At 37.6% G+C, this 24,724-nt stretch overlaps 1 protein-coding gene across 2 annotated transcripts in view; it reads right to left on the reverse strand.

Moving 5' to 3' along the window:
- Nucleotides 1-1,878: 1,878 nt before the first annotated feature.
- The window catches only part of LOC136855114 (transketolase-like protein 2), a 42,355-nt gene continuing 19,509 nt past the window's right edge, over nucleotides 1,879-24,724 (reverse strand). For both annotated transcript variants that reach the window (XM_067131948.1, XM_067131947.1), the window contains 9 exons: nucleotides 19,864-20,009; nucleotides 18,115-18,304; nucleotides 16,662-16,896; nucleotides 12,774-13,044; nucleotides 9,928-10,066; nucleotides 7,955-8,102; nucleotides 7,328-7,570; nucleotides 6,806-7,037; nucleotides 1,879-2,463 (listed from right to left, as the gene is read on the reverse strand). In XM_067131948.1, coding sequence (XP_066988049.1) covers nucleotides 2,291-2,463; nucleotides 6,806-7,037; nucleotides 7,328-7,570; nucleotides 7,955-8,102; nucleotides 9,928-10,066; nucleotides 12,774-13,044; nucleotides 16,662-16,896; nucleotides 18,115-18,304; nucleotides 19,864-20,009 — 1,777 coding nt within the window. In that variant the 3' untranslated portion in view covers nucleotides 1,879-2,290. The remainder of the gene's footprint in view (nucleotides 2,464-6,805; nucleotides 7,038-7,327; nucleotides 7,571-7,954; nucleotides 8,103-9,927; nucleotides 10,067-12,773; nucleotides 13,045-16,661; nucleotides 16,897-18,114; nucleotides 18,305-19,863; nucleotides 20,010-24,724) is intronic.

Here is a 24,724-nt window from a genome sequence, read left to right on the forward strand (position 1 = left end):
AGAGATATTAACCCCCCCTTCCCTGAGAAAGAGAGGCCCAGATGAGATGTGACACACTATGGCATAAATCCTTTGGGCAAGGCCTGCTAAAATCTAATTATGTGACTTGGTACCATACCTCAAACTAACTTCACGAAGGAATTACCACCTTTAGTTACCCTTCAGGTGCAACCAATGGCACATTTAGTCATCTGGCAACTTCAATGTTTAGAACAAAGTGGTTTTGCTCGACCATCAGCCTAGCCTTATAGGTTCTGGAATTTTGTTAATCTTTTTATTCCCTCCAGTTTGAAGGGGACCCTTCTTGTGTACTGTACCCGATTATGTACACCAGTTTTACCATAGTTGAGCAAGTGTCAGTTCTTCAGAACTGTTTACTGCAATGGCGAGACTTTCAAGAAAATCACTGTATTTTCAGTTCCAGAGCTGAATGTTACGGGGCTAGCCTCTTGCCAAATATTGAACAGCTGTACAGTAATGTAAACAATGGTAAAACCTACTCTGCCAGGAAGTTGAGTTTGACTGGATTTACCTGGATCAAAAAACATTTCAAACATCAACCTAACTCATGAAAAAAAGGATATGATAAATAGATGTTCAACATCCACTCCAGCTGAACTATCAGAACTTTTACCCAGTTAAAAGTTGGGAAACTTTCTAAATTTGAAGAATTGCATTAAGAAAGCAAATGACTTATGTTACCAGCACTTAGAACTCGAAAACAATACTTCGTCTCATTAACATCTAGCATTCACACAGGACTTGACAATCCTAAGATTCCTCTCTCCTTATAGGGTGCCTTAAAGTTTGTAAACATCAATAAAGCACTGTCAAGCATTTTTCTGGCACGATGTAGCATTGCTTTCTGCCTTTTACCACTTAATGTATAACTTTACCTTCCACAAATTTTCTCCTTTCATTCACAGACATTGAGTAGCTTAACCACACCAGTCAAAATCTTACTCTCTGGGAGAATCTGCATGGCTAAAATTTAAATTTATCTTATTTGTACCAAGAGCTGCATTCTCTCCAATCACTTCTGAATTACTAAGCTGCAAAGCTTTTTCTATAGAATTTCAGATAATTTCTCTCTAATGATCCCTCAGGTAGCATAAAGGGCACTTTTGTGCTGTTGTCCTGGTAGAAAACCAACACATTTCACATGTAATGCTGCCCTCACTGTGGTCGCTGCTGTCTCCAAATGCCAAGTCCCAGGCATTTGCCTTTAAAGAGGCCTTGAATAGATCAAGAAGTATGCAATAGGGTATGAAGCTGAATTCTGCTAACACTAAATTCAATTCCTTTGCTGTTCTAGATTTACAAATTTAACAGCCATAAAGTTAGGAAAGAATAAGTTATAACATTATGAGCTTTCATCACAATCTAAAAATTTCTTTCACACAACCTGGTCAGAATTCTATTTGTTCCATTAGGGAACAGCCTTGAACTAATGCCATTTCCTTCACATTCTAATAAAATAGATTTGTTAGCCCATCCAATGTTCACAGTAGGAACCTGATTTCATAACTTAATCCTTGCACCAAGAATCTTTATTTGTAATTCCATCTCTGCACCTACAGTATACAGAATTAATAGCCTTATTTGAGTTGAGTGAATAATTTATGAAAACTCCATTACAAAACCAAGCACATTTTGGCTTATAACCAATAATTGGGCATTCTCAGCATCATAACATTTTCACAGCATATGCTACATATAATGAAAAGTCAAGGACTCTAACACTGTAAACAAATATTTTGATACTCCAGTTAGCCTAGATAGTGTGAACTGCTTACATACTATTTCAGAATGGTTAAAAAAAAAAAAAAAAAAGTTTATTTTCAAAGGATACTGAAAAAGGATAAATAAAAGCATACCTATATAACAACATTTATTCCCGTTAAATAAAAATTTTCTATTATCAAATACTTTACATCTCTAATTCATGAAAGCTAGAAACAAAACAAGCAATTTATATTTTCCACTAAGCATTTCATTTCCTCTATCACATTGGCCCCCAGGGAGGTCCAACACTTAATACTTCTCCCTACCATAAAGGCAGGTTTAAATAATTACATGAAACAGGTCTCTGCAACAAGCCTTAAAAACTAATAGTGAAGTGACCTCTCTTTCAATGGAATGATTCAGACAAGTCAAGCGATTAAGTGACTAAGCAACTCACTGGAATTATCTTTATGGAATGCATCCATCCTTATAAATGGAAAAAGTGCTAAAAATAAACCTCTTTCAAAATAAAGTTCACTTAAATATCTCATCATAAACTAGCACACTAGAATGACTGTACTTCACGAACAGCATCAGCCACAGCCTTTGCAGATATCCCAAACATTTCAAGAAGTTCGTCACACTTTCCAGAGCGTGGAACACGAGGAACAGCAAGGTGCTTTACGACGATGTCACGTTCCATTGCTACAGCAGACTTAACAGCTTCACCAATACCACCTTGAGGATGAAATTTATAATTTTACATTTACAGTATGGAATACAAATATATAAGAATATTGCTCAATAGTCAAGCAAGAATATTGCTCAATAGTCAAGCAACGGAACCTCCCATTACTATCAAAGAATGAAAAATTCATTACCTGCCCTCAAACATTAAAAAATATTTGCTTTTGGAATGGACTTGTAAAATAGGCTTAAGGACTTTTCACTTTTCCACTCGATGGTTTATGAAATTCTCCAAAATTGTAATGCATACCTAACTATATCAAAATCATAGGTGGAGAGTAAGCATTCTCATAATCAAAACTGCCTTTAAGGTCATAGTTCTGAGTTATCCTAACAACAGAAGGCAACACTTGTTACAATAACACAATTTCGAAGAAAGTTAGCGCAAATAATCAAAAGCTTCCTGAAAGTTCTTGGTTTTGAACTAGAGAAAAAACAATGCAACAACTGGTTATAGCTACAATTTAGAGGAAAGTAAGCATTCTCATATGCAAAAAGCTTACTCTCAAGTTCATAGATTTAAATCTGAACAAAATGGAACAATTTTTTACAGCAACAATTGCAAAGGTTCCAAGATCCACCTAGGTAAGAAAAATTCCATAAAATGTTTGAAGTTCAGTATGCATATCTACAAAATTTCATTCCTAGGTCTTTTTTAAAATTCCTGTATAAATCCAGGCAAGTTTCTAATGCAAGCTACTGTTAAATGTGGGCATGGTCAGCCTTTACCTCTACCGTATTCATGAGAATTTAAAATCATATCACCAATCTGTAATATAATGTTAATAATGAAGATTAAATTTAACCAGACAATTTATTTAAAATAAAAACTTACATGACTGGCCAGAAGGTTCATTTTAAAAAAAATTTCTAATTATACCTAGTAACTTGCATTCTTTAAAAATTTAACAGAAAAAATTATGAAGATTAACTATTTTCTTAACTGATTTATTACCAATAACCTTTTAAAGCAAGGTGTGCTGCGGCTATCTAAAATCCTACTGCCAAGGCCAACGTCCTGGAAGGACCTCATTTGCCCTGCCTCTTCCACTGTTGAATCAGCCTCTGTGGCCCGGTCTACTGTTCTTGTGGTGAATAGACTGACTACCAGAGGGTAGATTTTCATCATAGTAAAAATACAAGTTACTTAAAAAATTTGTGATTTGTTCCAATGGGAATACAAACCCAATTTCATAAATGGAGATTGACTCTTAGGCACTAACTATAGGTCATTAAGGTCTTAAGCCTAGCTGCTACAAAAATGTGGCATAACATCCTGTACTCACCAGTCCTTCATGAAGCCTTGATAGGTCCTCCCTAGTCCTCTGTGGTGGAGCCCATCCACCCCGAAATAGGAGGGGGGTGTGGGCTCTAACACTCAAGACAACTTGTTAGGCTATGACTATGGAACCCAGGATATACATGTCTAGGGGCTTGTGGGTTCTCTTTCTCAGGCAGAAAGATGAGAACATGGTTTGCAACTTCCAACACTTGCAACAGGGAGGAACCCATATGCCTGCCTTCAACACTTGCAGCAGGGAGAAGTTCCTCCTGTATGCCACTGAAGGGGCAATGGCCCATATATCATGGGCCTTTATTTTTCCTGGAGACTGCTGTGCCCGTCAGAGTAGTAGGCCCTTGTGACGACTTATCTCCACCAGAAGTTGGTGTTTCTAGAGACCCCCCTCCTCCATTTTGGCCCTGACTGATAATGAGCCTCTTGCATCCAGGTCTCCAAGGTGCTGTCCCCTTTAGAAACTGCTCTAGGGTTCTGACAGGACCAAGCAACATCATCTTGTCTCCCTCAACAAAGTCCTTGAGGGAGGGATTGAAGAACCTTTGAATCTGAGGGGTCTTGAGTCTTGCCACAAACTCTACTATGAAGCTACAGGGACAAGGACACCTAACCCTTAGCATGGGCAACAACATCAAGTCTTGCAGATCTCCGACCCTCTTAGCAGAAACGAGTGCCAGAAGAAATACAGTCTTGTGGATGAGGTTTCTGTCAGAGGCCTGGCAGAAGGGCTCATAAGGGGCTCTCTGTAAGGTAGCTAGGACCTTGGTGATGTCCAACTCCAGGGCCCTTACCCCTTTAAGAGGGCAATTCTTGCAGAAAATCCCTTAGAATGGCTGACAACACCCTATACTTGGAGAGGTTGATGCCTCTTGGCCAGAAAACTTGGGTGAGGGTTCCCCTGAAACATATGATGGCAGTTACTGCCAAGGTCTTTTCACATCTCAGGAAGACCAGAAATCTGCAATGTCCTTCATTACTGCCTTAGGATTTTGATCCCTCAGAAAACCCCAAAGACAGTACTTTGTCCATATCCTCCATATCCTCTGGTACGACCCCAGTGGAGGTGGGTCTAACTACAATGGCTGCTAAAGAGACCTTTGAAAATTTCTTTCAGAAGAGTTGTTAGATTGTCTCTAACCATTTAGCCAGAGGGCAGCTATGCTGAGATGGCACCTTCCATTGTACTCCTGCATGAGAAGAATGGGCAATTGGGGCAACTCTTGGAATGTTCCCCTGCAGGTGCTGCAGGTTGACATACCACTCAGCCTGTGGCCACCAGGGTCATCCATACACCCTTGCACTAGTAGATGTTGGAAGGCATCACTGCCCTCCGCCTAGTACTGGGAGCAGTATTTTGGAAACTGTGTTACCAGCTAGCTAAAACCAGTTCAAGTACATCCTCACTGCCAGGTCTCTAGGACTGGGGAGACTGTCTCTTTCTGTTTGTTGACGTGGCCTATCGCTCTTGTGTTGTTCATAACGCCTAGGTGGCCTACTAGGTGATGTTGGAGGCACTAGAGAACCAGCCGTGCCGCTTCCATCTCCGGAGGTTTGTGTGCTCTACATTCTGCTTAGGCCCAACTTCCTCAAAACACACTTCCCGTTGAGGTCTGGGCCCCTGCTTTTTGGGAGGTGCCTGAGAACACAAGCAGCCCTTGGGAAGGTTGCTGGGTAGTACTCCCAACGTCAAGTTCACTGGGTCCCTCTATCCCATCAGGTCTTCCTCTACTCTCCCAATCAATTCTATGGGCTGCAACGGATTCTCCTTCAATCACTGTCAGGTCTCTCATCTACCACTGGGTGAGCAGGTGTGCCCTCTGCCCTCAGAAGCAGCTTCTCAAGGGAGCTCAGATGGCAGAGGCAGGGGATCTACCATTTCCTCACTGGCTGGGGTGTCACAGCACGGAGAAGTTCCACCTGTTAGTTTTGCTCTTCTTCGACGGGAAGGCCCTTGCCCTCTCCATGTCTAACATCCACCCCAAACAGTTGGTGTTCTTCTTGGGGATCAACCCAGACTTATGCCAGTTGACTACTCTACCTAACGCCTGACAGCCTCAGGATCATGTCCCTGGTCCTCTCTGCCGTAAATTACTGCACAGCCTACCCTCATCAATGCAGCACCTGAATTTAGGCTATTTTCTCCACAGTAGCCCTAACAACAGACACAGGGCTCACAACACTAGTGAGACACACACAACCCACAGTACAGACAAAGATTGCCCATGCGGCTTGTACATTATTAACAAAGAATGCAAACTAACAACTTGTGCCCAAAATTAATCTCACAAACTTCTAGTAATTCTTCATTCATTTGGTTACTGGTGAAGTACAAGCACAAAAGGGGAACTGTAAGCAGCGGCAAACCCACGAATATCCCTTGCAAGTGGCACACACAAAAATCTCTGCCACAAAAATGGGAGAGTTACAAGACAACCAGTTGCTGGGATGGCTGAGAAAACAGTGGGAGAGGCAGGATGAATGAGGTCTTCTCAGGCCATTAGCCTTGGTAACACCATTTTAAGCCAAGACAGCTGTAGCGCACCTTGTGCCGAGACTCCACGTATGAAAGGGTTTGTTTCCTGTCAGATCAAATATGCTTTGGTAAACATTTTGAAAAAGTTTAATGTAGTACCCCTTTTCATGATCAAGTAAATACTTGGTTTAATGAAATGTATGTATGTAGTTAATTCATTACCTACCAGTAGTTAAAACTCCCCACCTTCAAGTAGCAGTGTTTGTAAATACCTGTAGCACTTACGGACTAAAAACAACTATCACTAGAATCTTTCTGGACAGAATTTGATCCTAGTTCTCATTTTTCTTCATACTCCTCCATTCATGATCAGAAGAATTTAACAACTAGTTCTTACCTTCAAGACTTAGATACATTGCCAATTGATTGCTAGTTTGCCCTTTGAAATAAAATTCAAGTATTTCTAACAAGCCAACCATAGATGGTCTTTATGTAGCATGAATGAAGAAAAATTCAGTTCATGAAAAACACATCAGCAACAGTGAGTGGAGATTGAAGCTTACCTTCTGGGTAGTGATCCTCAACCACAACAATACGACCACCACATTCTTTGGCATTCTTAATAATGGCCTCCTGGTCAATGGGCTTTATTGTGAAAAGATCCATGACACGAACATTGATACCTTCTTGGGCAAGGTTATCAGCGGCAGTCATTGCTTCACGCAGGGTAATAGCAGCACCAATGAGAAGAGCCTTGTCTTCGCCAGATGACCTCAAAACATTAGCCTTTCCAATCTGAAACAGTCAGCATCAGCACAGTTAATGTAAAGCCAATGTAATTTTCTCTTTAAACCAATCACCAGACTGTTTTATAAGGTGACACTGAAACTTGAATGAGCTCTCTTAATACTGAGGCATGTCCTAATCAAACTGACCTTCTAAAACCCAGACTCTGAAGTTATCAATTTCATACCATACCCAGGACATAAATACCTGCAGTAAGTCCAATTATTTATAAAATGGTCCCAAGAAAACAGATGAAAATTATGACATGACCTTAACAATGGACATTACATAAAACTAACCTGGAACTGGTGATCATTATCATAAACCACGGCAGTGCCTGGACGAGATGTACGGATGAAGCAGATCCCCTGAGTGTTAGCAGCCAACTCACACGCTCGTTCTGTTGAAACTGCATCAGATGGATAGAAAACTGTACATCCAGGAATACTGCGGAACATTGCTAGATCTTCTAGGGCCATCTGACTTGGGCCATCTTCACCAATACTTACACCAGCATGAGATCCAACACAATTCAGGTTTGTCTGAAAAGTAATAAAATATACACATTTTTGGTAAAATGATCAAACTTTCACTACAGGAGAAGACATTTTTCTAACAGTTTTCCTTCTCCAATAAATCTTCCCATTTATTTTCACAGGAACAGTGTATACATTAATGTTTAATAACACCAGCAGTGAATGTGCTAAGCATAAAAAAATGCAATCTATCAATCACCCACCAAACACCAACATAATCAAATCTGAACAGTTAATGCATACTATTAAATTTATAAGTTAGAATGTTAGTGAAGTTTTACAAGCAGGATCATTTTCTGAACTCCAAAATTAACACCAAATTATTTACCAATACTATGGTACAGTATAGGGATCAATCAAAATACAGTACTGTACAAGAAATTCACATACCTGTGAAATAGCTCCCATACGCAGCTGGTCAAAGGCACGAGTAAAGAAAGCAGCAAAAGTTGAAACGAAGGCCACAGTTCTGTCACGGCATGCAGTGCCAATACCTACACCAACCAAATTCTGTTCAGCAATGAAACACTCAATATACCTGGAAAAAATTTACAACTGAAGTGTGCTAATAAACAAACTTTGAAATTAAAACTTTACATATTCAATTCACCAGAATTGACTATGTAAATTATTTTTAAAAAATAATTCCAAATGTCTAGTACTATAATCAAAGAGAGCTCCCAGTTCTTGACATCAGCAACCTTTTACATAAAAAGTTACCAGTCAGCCCTGTTTGAAAAACATGTTTAACAACCTTCACTACAATGTGGTACCTGCTTTTACCCCAACTTGGCAAATACTACAACTACTGTACCAACAAATTTCCCTGTTGACTTTCTTTAAAATAAGGATCAAACTCCTACCCCTTACTTAATTCTAAATTTTCATGCTCCTCCTAGACCCATATGGAAAATTCCATATAAAAATGACAATGAATTCAAGGAACCAACAAATAACACTCAATACAGTATGTACAAGGTAATTTTTGTAAGACTGGTTCTTAATTTTCAACATTAAGAAATTTCAAGCATAAATCCCAAAACTATCTTTACCTTGTATCATCAATAATTCAAATTTCATTACAGACCAATTCTATTTTTAAGACTTTGTTTTTGCAATTAAATTATGGGTAGATAAAATTCACAGCCATTAAACAACTGTTCCCCCCCTTTAAAGTATACATTAATATTCTTACAAGATATCAGTCAACACCACTTAATATATTTGAATATTAAATTTTATCAAAATGTCTGCATTTCACATGTAAGGATGAATCACCATCACACACAAAACAAGGACTTTACAATTAACCTCATTTTTATTACCATCATCAAATAAGTTAAAAGAAACCACAGAATCTCATTTCTACACTGTCACAAGGGTTTGCACTTAAAAGTTGAAAACAAAAGTTAAAAGTTGAACAGTTTACTAAGAACCAATACAGCTGAGGTCAAAATGGATGCAAATGAGAACCTAAGTACCAGTGCACTGTGCCATCATATAAGTGATAACCAACTAAAGGGTAACCTGGTTACTTTATAAAATACCATTAACTTAGCATACATATTCTAATAGGAAGGTGACTGGCCTGCCTTAACTACCAAATACCACACTGACCAAAAAAAGCGTTACAGAAACTGCACTATTAAATTAGCTTGAAACAAAAGCTCACACGTGCAAGACGTATCATTGTAATAACAATCTGGTCAAAGATAAGTTATCCATGAAGTAAATACGGATTCCTATATATCTTATACCTATTAGAACTTACTTTCTTTTCCAATGACAATTTCACCACTTTTTTGGATAGTTCCAATTTCAAATGTAAAAAAGCACAGCCCTACTAAGTATTAATTCCATCAAACTACATACAGTGAAAAGTCAAAACTGCTGCAAGAGTTGACTCTCCTTTAAGAACAGCAAAACCTGCTTAAAAATTTTACCAACTAGCCTAGTCAACTAAAAAAGAGGAACTGGCTCACATTACATGAATTAATGGTTTGATCAAGTTACCAAGTAACCAATAAAACTTCCACAATCTGTAGACAAGCTAAGCCTAACATGTACAACATGACTTAGGCAGTTGTTCAGGCATAAAGCTAAAAAGAAACCCCTTTTTAATCTACATTATAAGCACAGACACAGCAAACTTACATTGTTGAAGACTGCAATTAACCAGTTTCCCTCAAATTATATAGCATCAAACTATGGTACTGTACACTATTGCACAGAGGTATTTCAGGTTTTACACTACACCATACTATCAGCCCTCTTCATAAACTCAACTTTGAAGTGCCAAAACTTTTTAAACAATACTAAGTACAGTTGCCTTTCGTTTGAAGCACAGTTCTAGCAAAACTCACCTTGAAGGATCAACTTTCAAAATTGCATTGGAGAATGTGGAATTTTTGGTGTCACCATCTAGGGCAATTACACGGGGATTGCTTTGCGCCAGCTTTGCCAAAGCTGTGCCATATGCTTGTCTTGTTGCTACCTTGTCACCTGAAAGGCACAAGGTAAAGGAAAGTGTAAGAACTTGGTAAAATGGTTAACAATAATTACTGTTGGAAGCCTGAAAAACACTGATCACAACTTGAAAGAAAAAAATAAATAAGTTATAATAATGGCCTAAGCAAATTAATTTGAATTTGGGTTCTCATTCTACCATCCAATTCTTTTACTAATGCAAAATCCATTTACAAAACAACTTGCATGTAAAAAGTAAACCAAAATTTCTTCTGATTTCCATTATGGCTTCCCCTGCCTCTATGAGAAAAGTATTTTAACTCCGTGGTCTGGTTAAACTAAATGATGGTAATTTGCAAGTCATTGTCTACTGGGGACCTTTTGTATCTTACATCTCCTGATCCACTCTGAAATACTCCAAAGAATCTCTACAATTGTTCTTGATACAAAATGTACATGGACTTAGATTGTCTGAAGCTCCTCCTAACCAAACTTGTTACTTTAGACTATTTTCCTAAACCTTCAGGCTTTTTTTATCTATCCAATAGTACTTGTGAACAGCCCAACTCTTGCCTCCTAAATTATTGTTAATTGTGATCATCAGGGTTCTGGAGTCTCTTCCTCTTAATTTAACTTCAACCCTAACTGTAAACACCATATTAATAACTCTATGTCTACTTTAATTTCACTGACCTTCCTTTATTTGCATTCCATTAAAGTACTGTAATACTTTTTTTCTGTCACCTTAACTTTTCGGCACATACGAATGGGATGCCTGTTTAGTAAGTGTAAACATGAATTTCTAATTTGTTTCCATTTCAATAAATTTATAAGAGCAAATTAAGCAAAGGATATAAGGCACCATCTTGTGGTGGTGGAAGACCATGACTTAGAGAAGAGGTATAATTGTTACCTTATGGAAAGGATGAAGCAGGCACTGACATTAAAGAAAGACAATAAAATGTAGTTTCAGGAAGAGTAAAAAACTTTTTTGTGTAAGGCCTCTACTACTTTATGAAGCAAGTAAGGGCAATGATATAAAAGGGCCATTTTGAAAAGATAAGACTACAAACGGCTCAAATTCACAGCCTGAGCACAGTGGGAAGTTCATTTTAGAAATGATGTGTCTAGCACTTGAAAATATATATGAAAAGCCAGTTTGTTTGGACATGCATTGTGACAAGAAGAATAGTTCAGAAAAGTAGATGAGGAAATAGCTGGAGGGGCATAAATATGCCAGATCAGATGGGAATTCAGCCAGAGTACAAGACTCATTTCAAGCCTGACCCCATCAAAGGAAAATCAAGACTTTAAAACTATGACACAAGTTACCTTAAATTTGAATATTAAAAAATCTAAAATCTTTCTAGAGCAAATTTAATGCCTTGTTTGTCTAAGTCCTCCTCAAAAATGTCTTGGGTAACCTTATTCAAAGACTATTTGGAATATTGATATCTGCAGATCTTTTATTTTTTCCTTCTAACAGTACTGTATGTATGTAATGAGATCTTGGTATATTGCACCCAGCTCTCCTCAGCCTTAATTTGCTGACTGGTAATTGCAACTAATTCAATGAATTTTCCAAGACAGGATGCTACTTCCTCTCTTCCTGGGGATATTAACAATCTGCAGTGTTCAGTTCTTTCTCCTGCCAGGCTTCAGATTTTTTTTTTTTTTTTTTTTTACTTAAGTTCCAAAACATCCAGTCTCTTAAGTGCAGTTTTAATCACATGCTTTAAGATTAGGAGTCCAACTAATCCACTCTCTCATTCCCACTGACCTATGCCAAGTATGGGCACTGGGTTAACAGCTGGAATGACAGACACCTACATGTACACTATCTTTATTTGATGTGAACAAAATGTGTCTAGGATATAATACTATGTCCTTTCCTCTTGCTTCCTAATTTCCTTCTACTTACCATATTTCCAATACAGATACCCAAGTATGTCTCGCATAGACAGATGCATTTTCTAACTATGACTAGAGCAAAAAAATCTATCCACCACATTACACATTAAAAACAAGTATAGCTCGAAAAATTTTCTGCCAAAGAAACAAGTATTAGGACCATTAACAAAATTACATACCTGAAAGAGATCGAGAGTAGTCCCCTACACCATCCTTCTTACACAACATTTTTTTCTATCTTAAACACCTTCCTCTTTTCTTATGACTCAAAAATCCACAAGCTTAAACTGGCCAAAAGTGTAATATGCAAGACTCTGGGCTAGCCATGTGTAATAGCTTTTACAACTAAACCACCTACTGACAAAACTAACAAAGCTATTTATTAGGTCACAGAGAACTGTGTAATACAGTTTTATGAGTACTGTGGCATTCAACAGCATTTAATTTTGCAAACCTGGCTGTAAACACAAGTCTCACAAACAGACACGAGTACAACAGCCATCTATTCTACAATTTTCTACCTTGGTATAAAATTTAAATAGACTAGCTGACCTAAGGACAAGCAGTTCACAATTACTGGAAGTTAACTACGATTTTCTCAAAGAACAGTAAACATCGCTACTCCCCAACAGATTAGCTCAAGATTTTAAGTTATGAGAGGCATATGGAGGCACAACTCAAATCTAGTGTTGAAGATACTTTGCAAACTTTATGAGCTTTACACAACTATATGTTAATTACAGCAAGACTTGTACACACCATAGACATTTTGAATAATCTGTTTCAAAACACAACCAGCACCTGTTTTCCATTAACTGACAATTTAACTCACCCATTTGGTAGCTAGGAGGAGATTCGAGGGTAATTCCTTTCAAATCTACCGCAGGGGCATCATCTTGCAATGGTTTCTGGGGTACAAGTTGATTAGGACCAGCATTCTGAATCTGAGCTTCCACTGCAGCAATGACTTCCTCAGCCTTTCCACCCAAGGGCTTTCCATGCCAGTTCTCTTCATCTTCAATGGATGGGAAACCTTTGCCCTTGTAGGTTTTTGCTAGGATAGCTGTGGGCTTACCCTTAGCTTGTGCAGCTTCATGGAATGCCTGAAAAGTATAAGTTCACTAACACACATGCAACAATTTACTCTAAACTGCTACTACTTATTTATACTGTCATGAAGAATAGTGCTGGTTACTGTGGACCCCTTGAGGTCCCTTCTCTACTTATAAGAGATTAACCAGGACTCACTTAACAGACAAACCTTAACTGTGAAAACTGCTGGATATCCCCAAATGGACCAAACAAATATTAAAAATTACAATAAAGCTCCAGAATAACCTCAGTTCATTGACAAGTTTTAATATCTTGAAAATTAATCTATTTCTACTGAAAATTACCACTCAAGCTATCAGTGTCAAGTTTTCCTATAGCCAACTCTTAAAGGTCTTTTAATAACTGGTCTTCACACCTCATATCTGTAACAATTTGACTTTGTAAATAAACCTCAAATTATAAGTTCCAAATCAGTATTTAAACACAAAAACTAGCAAATGAGGCATTTTCTTTGCTTTTCTACAAATAAAATGTGATTATTCAGTCAAAATGGTCTATCATAAATTATCATAATCAAATGCAGTTCAAAACCTTATGAAGATCTCTCCCAAGTCACAAAAATTTAACATTCCCTTTGAAACAACTGAATGTTTCAATGTTCTTCCAGCACAAGATCTATTCGCTATGGAAGATTTTCTACCACTGCAACTTTCTACAGAACTGAATAAAAAGCTTACAAGCATGATCAGTTTATTTTACATAAAAATATTTCTGCAACTATATTAAATGCAAAAACTTGTTTTTTGCCAAAAAAAAATATATCTTCTGTTTAAAGGGCAAGTTATTGTTGCAATCACTGACACTTCTGTTCCAAGTTGCCAACTGTCAAAACAAAACACTGGATAACATTTAAATATATTACTAATGCTATTTTACTTTTCATTGCTTATATATTTATTTGACCAATTATACAAAGAACGACAAACACACACACCTTCATCGTGAGACATTTTACAGTTTTGAGCATACAAGCAATAAAAAGTAACTAGATTTATAAATCTCAATAATTTATAAAGTGTAACAAGGCCTACTGGTCCACTTCAAATTCACCTTTTGCATTATTGATGTTAAACCAGCAAATTTTAAAATTTGTATTTTTTTATATTCATCTTCACGTAAGGATTTTGCTTGCAAACGCGAGCTGGAACAGTCATTCAAACTTATTGAGAAGGTAGTCAACTACCGACAGGCATGAGGAGGCCCTGCTCACCTGTCGGTTTGCACAGTACTCCACTTTGTCTTCCAGAGCAGGTGCTAGAGTGAGGGGTGGCTGATTTGGGCTGTAAATGTCAAGAACTTCAGGTTTGTATGTAAGGAAAAATAGAAATTACTTTTAAAATTTGCCATCTGTTCCAACAAAAATACAAACCTTTGTTCTTTACATAGACTTACCCATTGGTGGGAGGAATCTAGGTACTCTCTAAACCAACTTGTGGGTTCACACAACCTGGGGTGTTAACTTCCTGGTCCGTTAGGAGCAGAGGAAGGAACCCCACACCTCTAGCTTACCGCATATACGGGATGTACCAGCAGATGCTTCCATCCTCCCGAGTATCATACAAGAGCCCAGATATGACACTTATACCTTGCCGATGCCAGGGCTAACCCAGACAGCTTCTGGGTTCAGATCTATGTCTGACAACCCTCAAAAAGACTCGGACAAGCTGAGTCAAAACTCCCAAAAGGAGGGAGTCATTACCCTCCAGGCTTTGAATCCCTGAGAGAGATTGTTACAGCTTCTCAGGAGCACAAAAGATCAACCTAAAAAAAGGAGAGATCTACTCCTAGAATCAAACCTTGGCTAAGGTTGACCACTTGAAGCCTTTCCTAAAAATCCAGGGCAGAAAGAAGCCTCACAGCTAAGGTAGGTGAGCAAAACACCACTACCTGCTGACAAGCAACTCTAGCTAGAGATACCTTGTCTCCATATCAATAATTGGAGAAGATTCTAGTTTTGTAGACAGCTGCTCAAGGAATAAAAGTATCCAAGAACTCCAATGGTGAGCGAGAAAAGAGCCCTCTTGCCACGGAAGAGGCAGGAAAGCATCCAGGCGTGAAGTGCCAGAGCTCTCAACGCCTGAAGATACCAGATATGAGCAGCTGAATCTAAGGTTAACTAAAGAGGAATATCTCTCAGGACCTCAAACCAAAGAGCTAGCAGGTCCAGAAATTACTTGGCACAGACACATGGGAAGTCAAAGATTTCACCAGGGGCACAGAAGAACACAACCTGCTGCTGACTATGTGATCAAATGACAAAATGGCACTAAAGACAAGGTTCAAAGTTGCCTTCCAGGAAGGCAACTTTTTCCCTCTGTTTAAAACCAAAGTAAGCGTGGAGAAGAAACTCCCAGAGTTAAATGTTGTGCAAAACAGTAGCCAAGCAAAGCTCAGACCCTGGAATCTTGGACAACTTCTTTTGCCACATAGGTAATTAGGGACCCAATGTCCCTGTTACCTGTCTCCAATTGTAGACGATGTCAAAAGGATCTAGCCGTCAGCTCTAAAGAGACTCACACTCTATGCAATACCCAGGTGTGTCTCCTACCGCTCACTGGATGCATTCCCCCAGAAAAGCATCCCTGGGGGAAAACTTAGTGGCACTCCCATGTACAATCCCCATCGTCCTGTCGTAGTCTCAGTCACCTGATGACAAGCTGAGAAGCTGAAAAGTGCTCAAGCATATAATCAATTCTGACATCATTAATGCAGATTTTAAATCTGTGATGTCAAAATCAATTTTAAGCCTTAACACTTCTAACTTGTCAAATTATTTTGTCCAATAACTCCTTAATTTACTTGTTTACAGCCAAGCATTTTTTTTTTCTTTTTTTTTCAGGAAGGAAATATACTGTACTTTAATCTTAGAAAATAGTTTCAACTGTATTTATATAGTACTAGAGAAAATTCACTTTTAACATGAAACTCATGTTTTACCCTTCAATAATAAAACAGAGTAACTGAAATGTAGCCTGTGAACTGTGAAGTCCTAGAGACATATCTGGATTTTCCTTTTTTCTTTTTGTCTACCATGGAATGAATATATCTACAGTAGTGGGATTTAAATATACAGTACATTATCTACTGTAGTAGGATTCATGAAAAATCACAGTATAATGAATATACAGTTGAAGGCTACCAGTTTTTAGTGACTTTTTAGTGACTAGTGTAAAGGGAAATGATATAGGCAGCTATATCACTATTTTTGGTGTTACCAGTGCTTACTAAATTATATTTTGATAAAAAAAAAAAAAAAAAAAATCTCATGGTTTTGAGACTTCCTGTACCTTTTAGTCCTAATCAATGTCAATAAAAATATTGAATCAAAAACTAAAAAGTGCTACTCATTTCATTTAATTTCCTAAACAAAAAGCCTACAAATACAAACATACTTGAAGTGAAAACTACTTCGCAGTGCATACGTAAGGACAAAGTTAAAATACTGTACATAACAGTTCAAAATGCCATGCAGTTAAGTACATTACCATCAAAGGATGGATCACGGACCATTATTCAGCAGCATTATGACAATGAAAGTTTGATTCTGTTCACTAATCAAATTCCCAGAGACTGTATACTAAATCAAATCAGTGATAAATCAACTCACCTTGCACAGAGCCTCAACATCATGACCATCCACAACTAGAGTGTTGAATCCAAAGCTCTCCAAGCGCATTCGGTATGTGTCCATGTCATGCTGGAATGCTGTTGGCTCTGACTGTCCAAGACGGTTGATGTCAAAAATAGCAACCAAATTGTCTAGCTTTTTGATGCCAGCAAAGCTAAGAGCTTCCCAGATACTTCCTTCTGCACTTTCTCCATCACCAATCAAACAGTATGTCCTGAAGAAACGTCAATTATTACTAAATTAACAACATACTTTGGAGCTCATTAAGATCACAAGATAACCTCAAATCTAAAATCAATCAATGTATACCATGTCTTACAAGCATTCATAATGTTGTGCTTCTGACCTTTTCTAGTTTAGTTTTGAACACTGTACCATCAAAATACTTTTGAAAAATTTTGAAGACTAGTAAAATCCAAATTTTAATTACCAAAAAATAATTGAAATATCATTGTAAAATGTACACTGTACAGTATTTCTACATACCATCATAAAAACTATTTCTATTACTGTACAACGTATTTACAAAACTGCTAGTTACTAAAAGCAAGCCGTGTGTAAGTCTTTACTGTTCATACAGTGAAAATTTACTGAATCTGTTCCCTCTGGCTGTAATACATGTTTTCCTCTAGTTTTCTACCCACAATGACTGAAAATCACTTAAAGCCAAGCCTATCTATCATACATATTAAGACGCAACAAAGACAATATACATTATAGAGCTTAAACACTGCAAATTTTTATTCACATGGACCCCCTAACTGAATCACCCAAGAGTTAAAAGAATATCACCATACAAGTGGCATAACCCTTGGACTGGCCCTATTTGTAGGATGCAAGGCAATTTCCTTATCACAGTACTATGAAATTGTTTTGAGTATAATTACCACACACTACTTACACATTTCAAATATACGATATTTCCATGCCATATTTCAAAATTACCTTACCAATTTTGAAATATGTTATTTTACAATTACCTCATTCCAATGTTACAATAACTTTCAACTCTACTGTACATGTCAAATGGTTCACAACTTTTACAACTAGACATTAATGTACATGCATTTTCAGATACACTACAAGTGTATAAACTTTTCTGTTTACAGCACACTTAACTGGTCTAAATTTTCTTTTGTGGAGTCCTTTTGGCCCCAAGCTCCTTCTTTCTCTTCAATTGATCCTCATGATATCTCATCTTGCTGCCAAACACAAACATGTTTTGTCCCTATTTTCATTATTTGTCCCTATTTTATGCAGAGTTGTCTAAATGGTTGTCTGGTTAAACTATATTATGTTACTCCAAAATTACTCGGCATCTGAGAAAACAGCTACCCACTTTAATACCTTTTTATAGAATAAATACACTGGCAGTGCCATTCCCAATGCCTATGACCCAGTTTTTGTTTTTCTAAAAAGCTCTGAACCTTACCTGTAAGATGCCTTATCGAAGTACTTGCCGACATAGGCCATACCACAAGCAACTGACAACCCCTGACCAAGGGATCCTGTGGCTACATCAACAAAGTTGAGCCTAGGAGTTGGGTGACCTTCCAAGTCATTGTCAATCTTACGAAGATTCATCAACTCCTCTTTGGGGAAGAGCCCAGCTTCAGCCCAAGCTAGAGAAGGAAAAAATAATTAATAAAACTGAACACTGCACAAAAAAAGGAAACTTAGGTTTCAGGACTATACATCACCTACAGAAGGTTATATACTCAATTCAACCAACTGTAGACTCTGTTACGCAAATAACGTGGATTCAGCTGTCAACACTAAAAAAAAAAAAGGATTTAAACAGCTTTCAACAACAAAATGTTATTTAAATACTTCTGAGTATCAATAACTTTAAATAAAGCATTTCCAAAACATCAAGCAGTTATGGCAACTTAAGTGTTGGATGTAACAATTACTGAACTCAGTGCTTACAGAAAACCATTTATTACATCAAGCTTCTTTGTGAACAGCATTAAGAAATGCCACTACAACTGCCTCAATGCCTGGCAGTGTAAAGTGTCTCTGAAATCCCTTCACTCAAATATGGTAATAATAAACCAGCACATTACATAAGCTATATTATCCTACAAATTAATATATATTTTTTGAAATTCTCAAATTTACAAACAAGCGGTTTTCCTAGGGTCTTGCCTTGCTACCAAAATTTTCCTAGAGTAGCCAGCTGTAATGTCATAATTGTTTGAACCACTCGTGTGACACCAATTCAGAAAATATGCATGGCTTCAGCTGTACCACCAGTAGTACGCCAAGTTATCCATTAAACTTTGTACAGTATCTACCTTAGTTAGTTAATTTCAGTGCGCTTCCTACCATTACTGTTGTGTTCATTTGTTTCTTTGCAAATTGGCTTGGCTTCCCCTGGACACCACAACTGTTTTAGTTTGGTGATTTATGAAATTTAAGCCATAATGCTAATCTTAATTTTGAGAATTTAATATCTGCAGTTTTAGACATGAAAAAACCTTGGTACTTGCTTGGTTATTATTTTCAGCCGTGAACCCCTCAGGGATCAAAGTATTATATGCATCCACTTCGGCCGTTTGCCAGTTTGGACGTTAAGGCCTAAATGACTTTCGGCCGAACGACCAGGACCCAGAAAAACTGCCTTTATAACACCATTTTTAGCAGGGCCTTGGGCCAAGTCAAGAAACTATAAAAGCATAGAAAGAATGCCTTAAAATCTAAGATCAAAGAGAAAATGAGAAAAAAGCTTAAGACAGTACAATAAATTAATAGCAATAACTATGTTATGATATTGGAGGAAAAACTGGACATAAAATTACATTTTCAAATATCACATTGAGCAAGAGGAGACTATTTTTGACTGGCGACTTGTTATCTACCGACATTTATAGGACTTAATGAATATGCAAATAGGCTCGATTTTAATATAGCTCATAACACACATGTCGTCTGAAAACCACCCACCTGCAAAGAGTTTTGAAACTGACCAGAACATTTCAGAACAGACTAGCCAGTAAGTGTAGACCTAACCTTTATCAATATAAACAGTATCATGACCTACTTTCATAAAGCCTAACAGCATAATCAACACTTTATAAAAACTAACAAACACCCTTAACACACACACACAAAAACTAACAAACACCCTTAACACACACACACACAATCAAATTTCAGGTGTCTCACCCTAGAAGCTTACCTGCATAAAGGATAGGAGCTGCATGGCCCTTGGAGAGGATGAATCTGTCAGAGCTGGGGTCCCTTGGGCTCGACAACTTGTATCTCATGGTATGGAAGAAAAGGACAGACATGATCTCTGACATGGACGCACATGATGTTGGGTGTCTGAAAGCATATTTCATTACATTAGCAGATGTTTGGTTTTTTGCGACAAGTTTATAAAACAGTTCCATATGTGGAAACTATAATTATGCAATTTCTATATTTAGTAAATACATGATTAGTAACACTACTTCAACACCATGTGACTAGAATACCTAAGAACTGAAGTTTTCATTCGTTCTTACTTAAAAATATCAATCATTGGTCCCTTACAAGAAAAATTTTTCTACGGATACAAAATGTTCATCAGCCGCCAAAAATAAATAAATAAATAAATAAATAAATAAATAAATAAATAATGAAAAAATAAAAAACTGCCTGCCACCAGCCACTAACAGTATGACAGGCCATATATGTATTTTTTTTTCAAGAGAAACATTGCATTTAAATTCCCGGGGTTAGTCCTGTCTTGAAAAATTCCTGGGGCTCAACGTCAGTGATAGCCCTGCCTTTCATAGGATGGAATGTTGGTCAAAGAAAACAAATGGTGTATAAGTAATTTCAAAGCTTGGCATTGTGTATACATTGCATCGAGGAAGAAAATGAAGAGAGAGAGAGAGAGAGAGAGAGAGAGAGAGAGAGAGAGAGAGAGAGAGAGAGAGAGAGAGAGAGAGCCGAAGAATGGTTATCCATTTTCAGTGAAAATTTTATGTTAATTCACGAAGTATGCTATGGTTAGCATCTGCTTGTCATTATGAAGCACAGAAAAAATGTTTTAAAACTTGAGCAAAGTTTACTGACAGGAACTTGGATTACAAGTTCAAAAGGATAATCATAGAGCATTCGTGTTTGGATTTAAAACACTGCAAAAGTTAAGATTATTAACATTCAACAATAACTGACTACAACTATTCCTAATATAAGCTTAAATAGCCTCAGAAGATTCAAGTTTTCGTAACAGTAAAATTACAGCGAATATGAGAAGACAACCACGCCAATATTCACAACACTAGTCAATACACTTTACAATAAAAGTCTTCAGTAAACTAAACTTTACTATTCAAGGCAATTTTATTAATGCGTGTCCTTTTACCTATAGTCTCTCCCTACTGTAATGTTATAGGCCTAACCCATTTCCATTTTATGAGGGCGGAGAATCTCTGGCGTAACCGCAAGAAAAACCAGCCTATACCGTAGGCTTTGAAACACACACACACACACAGAGAGAGAGAGAGAGAGAGAGATCCAATACCACCAGTTACGACGGAGCCTCCAACGACGTTTTAGCCACTTCCTGCATATGGTTACCAACGACCATTTAAAATAAAGGCCCCCTGGTTGGAGAGGCGGGTGGAAAGTGTAAGGGGATGGGATGGGATGGGGAAGGGATTGGAAGAAGTTCTAATTATTCAAGTGTTACGATACCAGGCTTTCACGTATCCTCACAAGTAAGGAATGTTCAATATACGGCTCATTTCATACGTAAAGAAAACTTGACAATGGGCATTTACCAAAACGCACAAATACAGTATAAAAATCATACTTAATTTGAAAAAGCATTGTAAAATAATATATATATATATATATATATATATATATATATATATATATATATATATATATATATATATATATATATATATATATATATGTATATATACTATATATATATACACACACAAGAGAGAGAGAGAGAGAGAGAGAGAGAGAGAGAGAGAGAGAGAGAGAGAGAGAGAGAGAGCTCCAAACTCGTCACAGCAACACAACTACGTATAATTTTATATTAGCATGCACGCACCATGCGCAACATCAGCTATCGGAAAAAAAGCAAACGTGTACAACAACGGCCAAATAAAAAGTTTAAACCCCAGAATCACCCAGAGGCCGCGTAGGAAACCGCCCAACCAAAACGTTTGTGGCAACCGCAAAACTTATCCAAGCACCCACAATATAATGATTAAGAACGCCAGCAGACCGAAAACCACTTCCAGTGACGTCATGAACCTCGAGGGGAGGAAACTTTCTAACATCCTTCCCCTGGATGCGAACAATGTTTTTATCTATGGTTTTTTTCAAGTGTTTATATCTGTTTACAGAGATTATCTAAAAAAAACTTACTACGGAACATTACTCAGGCTGAAAAGACGAATGTTTGGATTGGAATATAGAATTTAAGCCAAAGGCCCTAGCGCTGGGACCTATGAGGTCATTCAGCGCTGACAAGAAAACACTGAAAGAGAATTATAAAATATAAGCAGCACCTTATTTTGAAAACGTACAAGGGCCCGCCAGAGAGGGAATTATCCCTGTGGAGGGCTGTACATAAAAGCAAATAATGTGAAACAACGTGAAAGAGAAACGGAGAAGAAAGGTTTGAAAGGAGTAGCAGGAGGAAAACCTCGCAGTTGCACTGTGAATCAATCAACTGTTAGGATGGGGTGGATAGCAAGATTAAAGACAATATGAATGGGAGTACAGTAAAAGGAAAGAAAGGGGTTGCAGCTGGAGGCCGAATGGACGATGTACAGAACCTTAAGTAATGCTAACAGTGCACCGCCTGAGGTGCACTGACAGCCCTACTAGCCTACCCTACAGAGGAATGTTTGGATGGTTCGTTGACAACTGGCTAGCACAGAGGAAAAACCAAAATCTACTTATGGCAAAACTGCATTCACAACCTTTTGCCAGAGGGGGTGAGGGGTAAAGAAATGTTCCAATACTGTTCAAAACGAAGAGGGGGAAAACGGAGGCCTTACACCGAAGGAAATAGGCGTCCTCTCTCGAGAATCTGGTCAACAGACTGACTAATCTGAGGAGCACGAGCCAGAGCTGGCATAAGATCAGCTTAAACTTCCATTAATAACAAAGGAATTGTGCCAACTCTTGCATTCTGATTCTAAGTGTGGAATGCAAGAGTTACTTCCCTTATGTGAGCGAAAATAAAACGTTAAGGGACTGTTATCCAGTCCAGTAGAGCAATACCCTTTTCCGGTTAATATCGACAGCAGCAATTGATAAACAGCGCCTCCCGTCAGTTTAAAAACATTCAACATTGTGTTACAGCACACTGTTTAATGACGTGCATACATTACAAGTCGATTTACTGCCTACCTGCCGGGAGAGATACTTCCAGGGCCCAAATTAAGAGGTGTTAAAGTTAAAAGAAAAAAAAAATAAATAACCTCCTTGGTACAATTATTTTTTTGCAGACGGGAAACTGCCGTCACTTATTATGGCTGTATTCGTGTAAACCACAGATTTTTTAAAACTGAATTTCCTGCTACTGTGCACTGGAGCGCATAGATTTGGTAAAATTCAAGATCCTTTTATATAGCAAAAGTTTAATAAAATCACCTATGAGTGTCTATGCTCCTTAACAAACATTCACTAATGTATTCTTATTTCTACCAGTCGTCTGCACGCTGACTGACAAGTATTCAGGTATTTCTGGGATCAACTGTGAATTAATGGTGAACTCACATTCCGAGGCCGCATCACGAACTATTGGTGAGGAAGCTTCGTGCCTTGGTACATTTGGAAGCTAATAACGGAAAATCATAAAACCGGTCAAAAACATTTCCTTGTAAAAGTTGAATCAAGAGGGAGAGTATTAGAATGATCGAGATTTCAATCATTTTCTCGCAATAGGAAAAAGGCATTACGTTACGACTATCGTACTGAACCATACCTGCAATGCTTCATGCCTAGTTTTTCCAGTCATAAGGTTTGAGAGAGAGAGAGAGAGAGAGAGAGAGAGAGAGAGAGAGAGAGAGAGGGGCTGTCATGAATGATTTATTCCACTATATTACGTTGTGGCAGCAACAAAAGCGACAAGCCAAAATATGAAAAAGGAGGTGAATACGTTTTCAGATCTTGTGTGAGCTAGACCGTGATGTTTGTAACAGTATGCAAACATTACTTGTGGGCACAGGTCAGACCTTAAGAATGAATATATAATGTAAGCAAGGAGCAATATATAAAATATATATATATATATATATATATATATATATATATATATATATAAAGATAAAATCCACGAAGGAAACGGAAACAATGGAGTGCTGCACTCCAAGTGTTTTCGTTTCCTTCGTGGATTTTATCTTTATTTATATATTCATCACGTTCCATATTTTCGTGATTCAGTTATATATATATATATATATATATATATATATATATATATATATATATATATATATATATATATATATATATAGTGTAATATACACGTGTGATTCCGTGAGCAATATCTGTACACTTCAATTTTGCCTTTTGTTCACAGTAATCTTTGCAAAAAAACTTCCAAATGCAACAAATTCGTAATGTACAACTCCTGTAAGAAAGCTTACAATGCTTAGACTCAACCCGAAGCACTGAGTTCTGTAACCAAAATCTCTCTAATGCTGTTGCAAGTAGGCCGCGCATGTTCGTTAACATTTTACATAACCAGGAACAAGCACGAATTTAATTCTCTACCTGAATTGTTTGTAGCTGGCTTCACAAGTCCCGGACGTAACTAAATACATAAAACTGTTATATTCAACCAGTTCGTTCAAGGTCGTTTCGTCCATGAGGTTACTTATTCCTACTCAAATCATCTCAACCACAGTCAACTCAGTCTACTCCCCAAGCTCTGGGCACACTAAAAAATCAAATTTATGGGCATGAATTTTGGAACAGAATATGTTATTTAGGCCAAACGCCAAGCGATGGGACCTATGAGGTCATTCAGCGCTGGAAGGAAATTGACAGTAAAAACGTTTGAAAGGTTTAAC

Source organism: Macrobrachium rosenbergii, chromosome 30 (genome assembly GCF_040412425.1).
Source record: "Macrobrachium rosenbergii isolate ZJJX-2024 chromosome 30, ASM4041242v1, whole genome shotgun sequence".
NCBI classification, from domain to species: Eukaryota; Metazoa; Arthropoda; class Malacostraca; order Decapoda; family Palaemonidae; genus Macrobrachium; species Macrobrachium rosenbergii.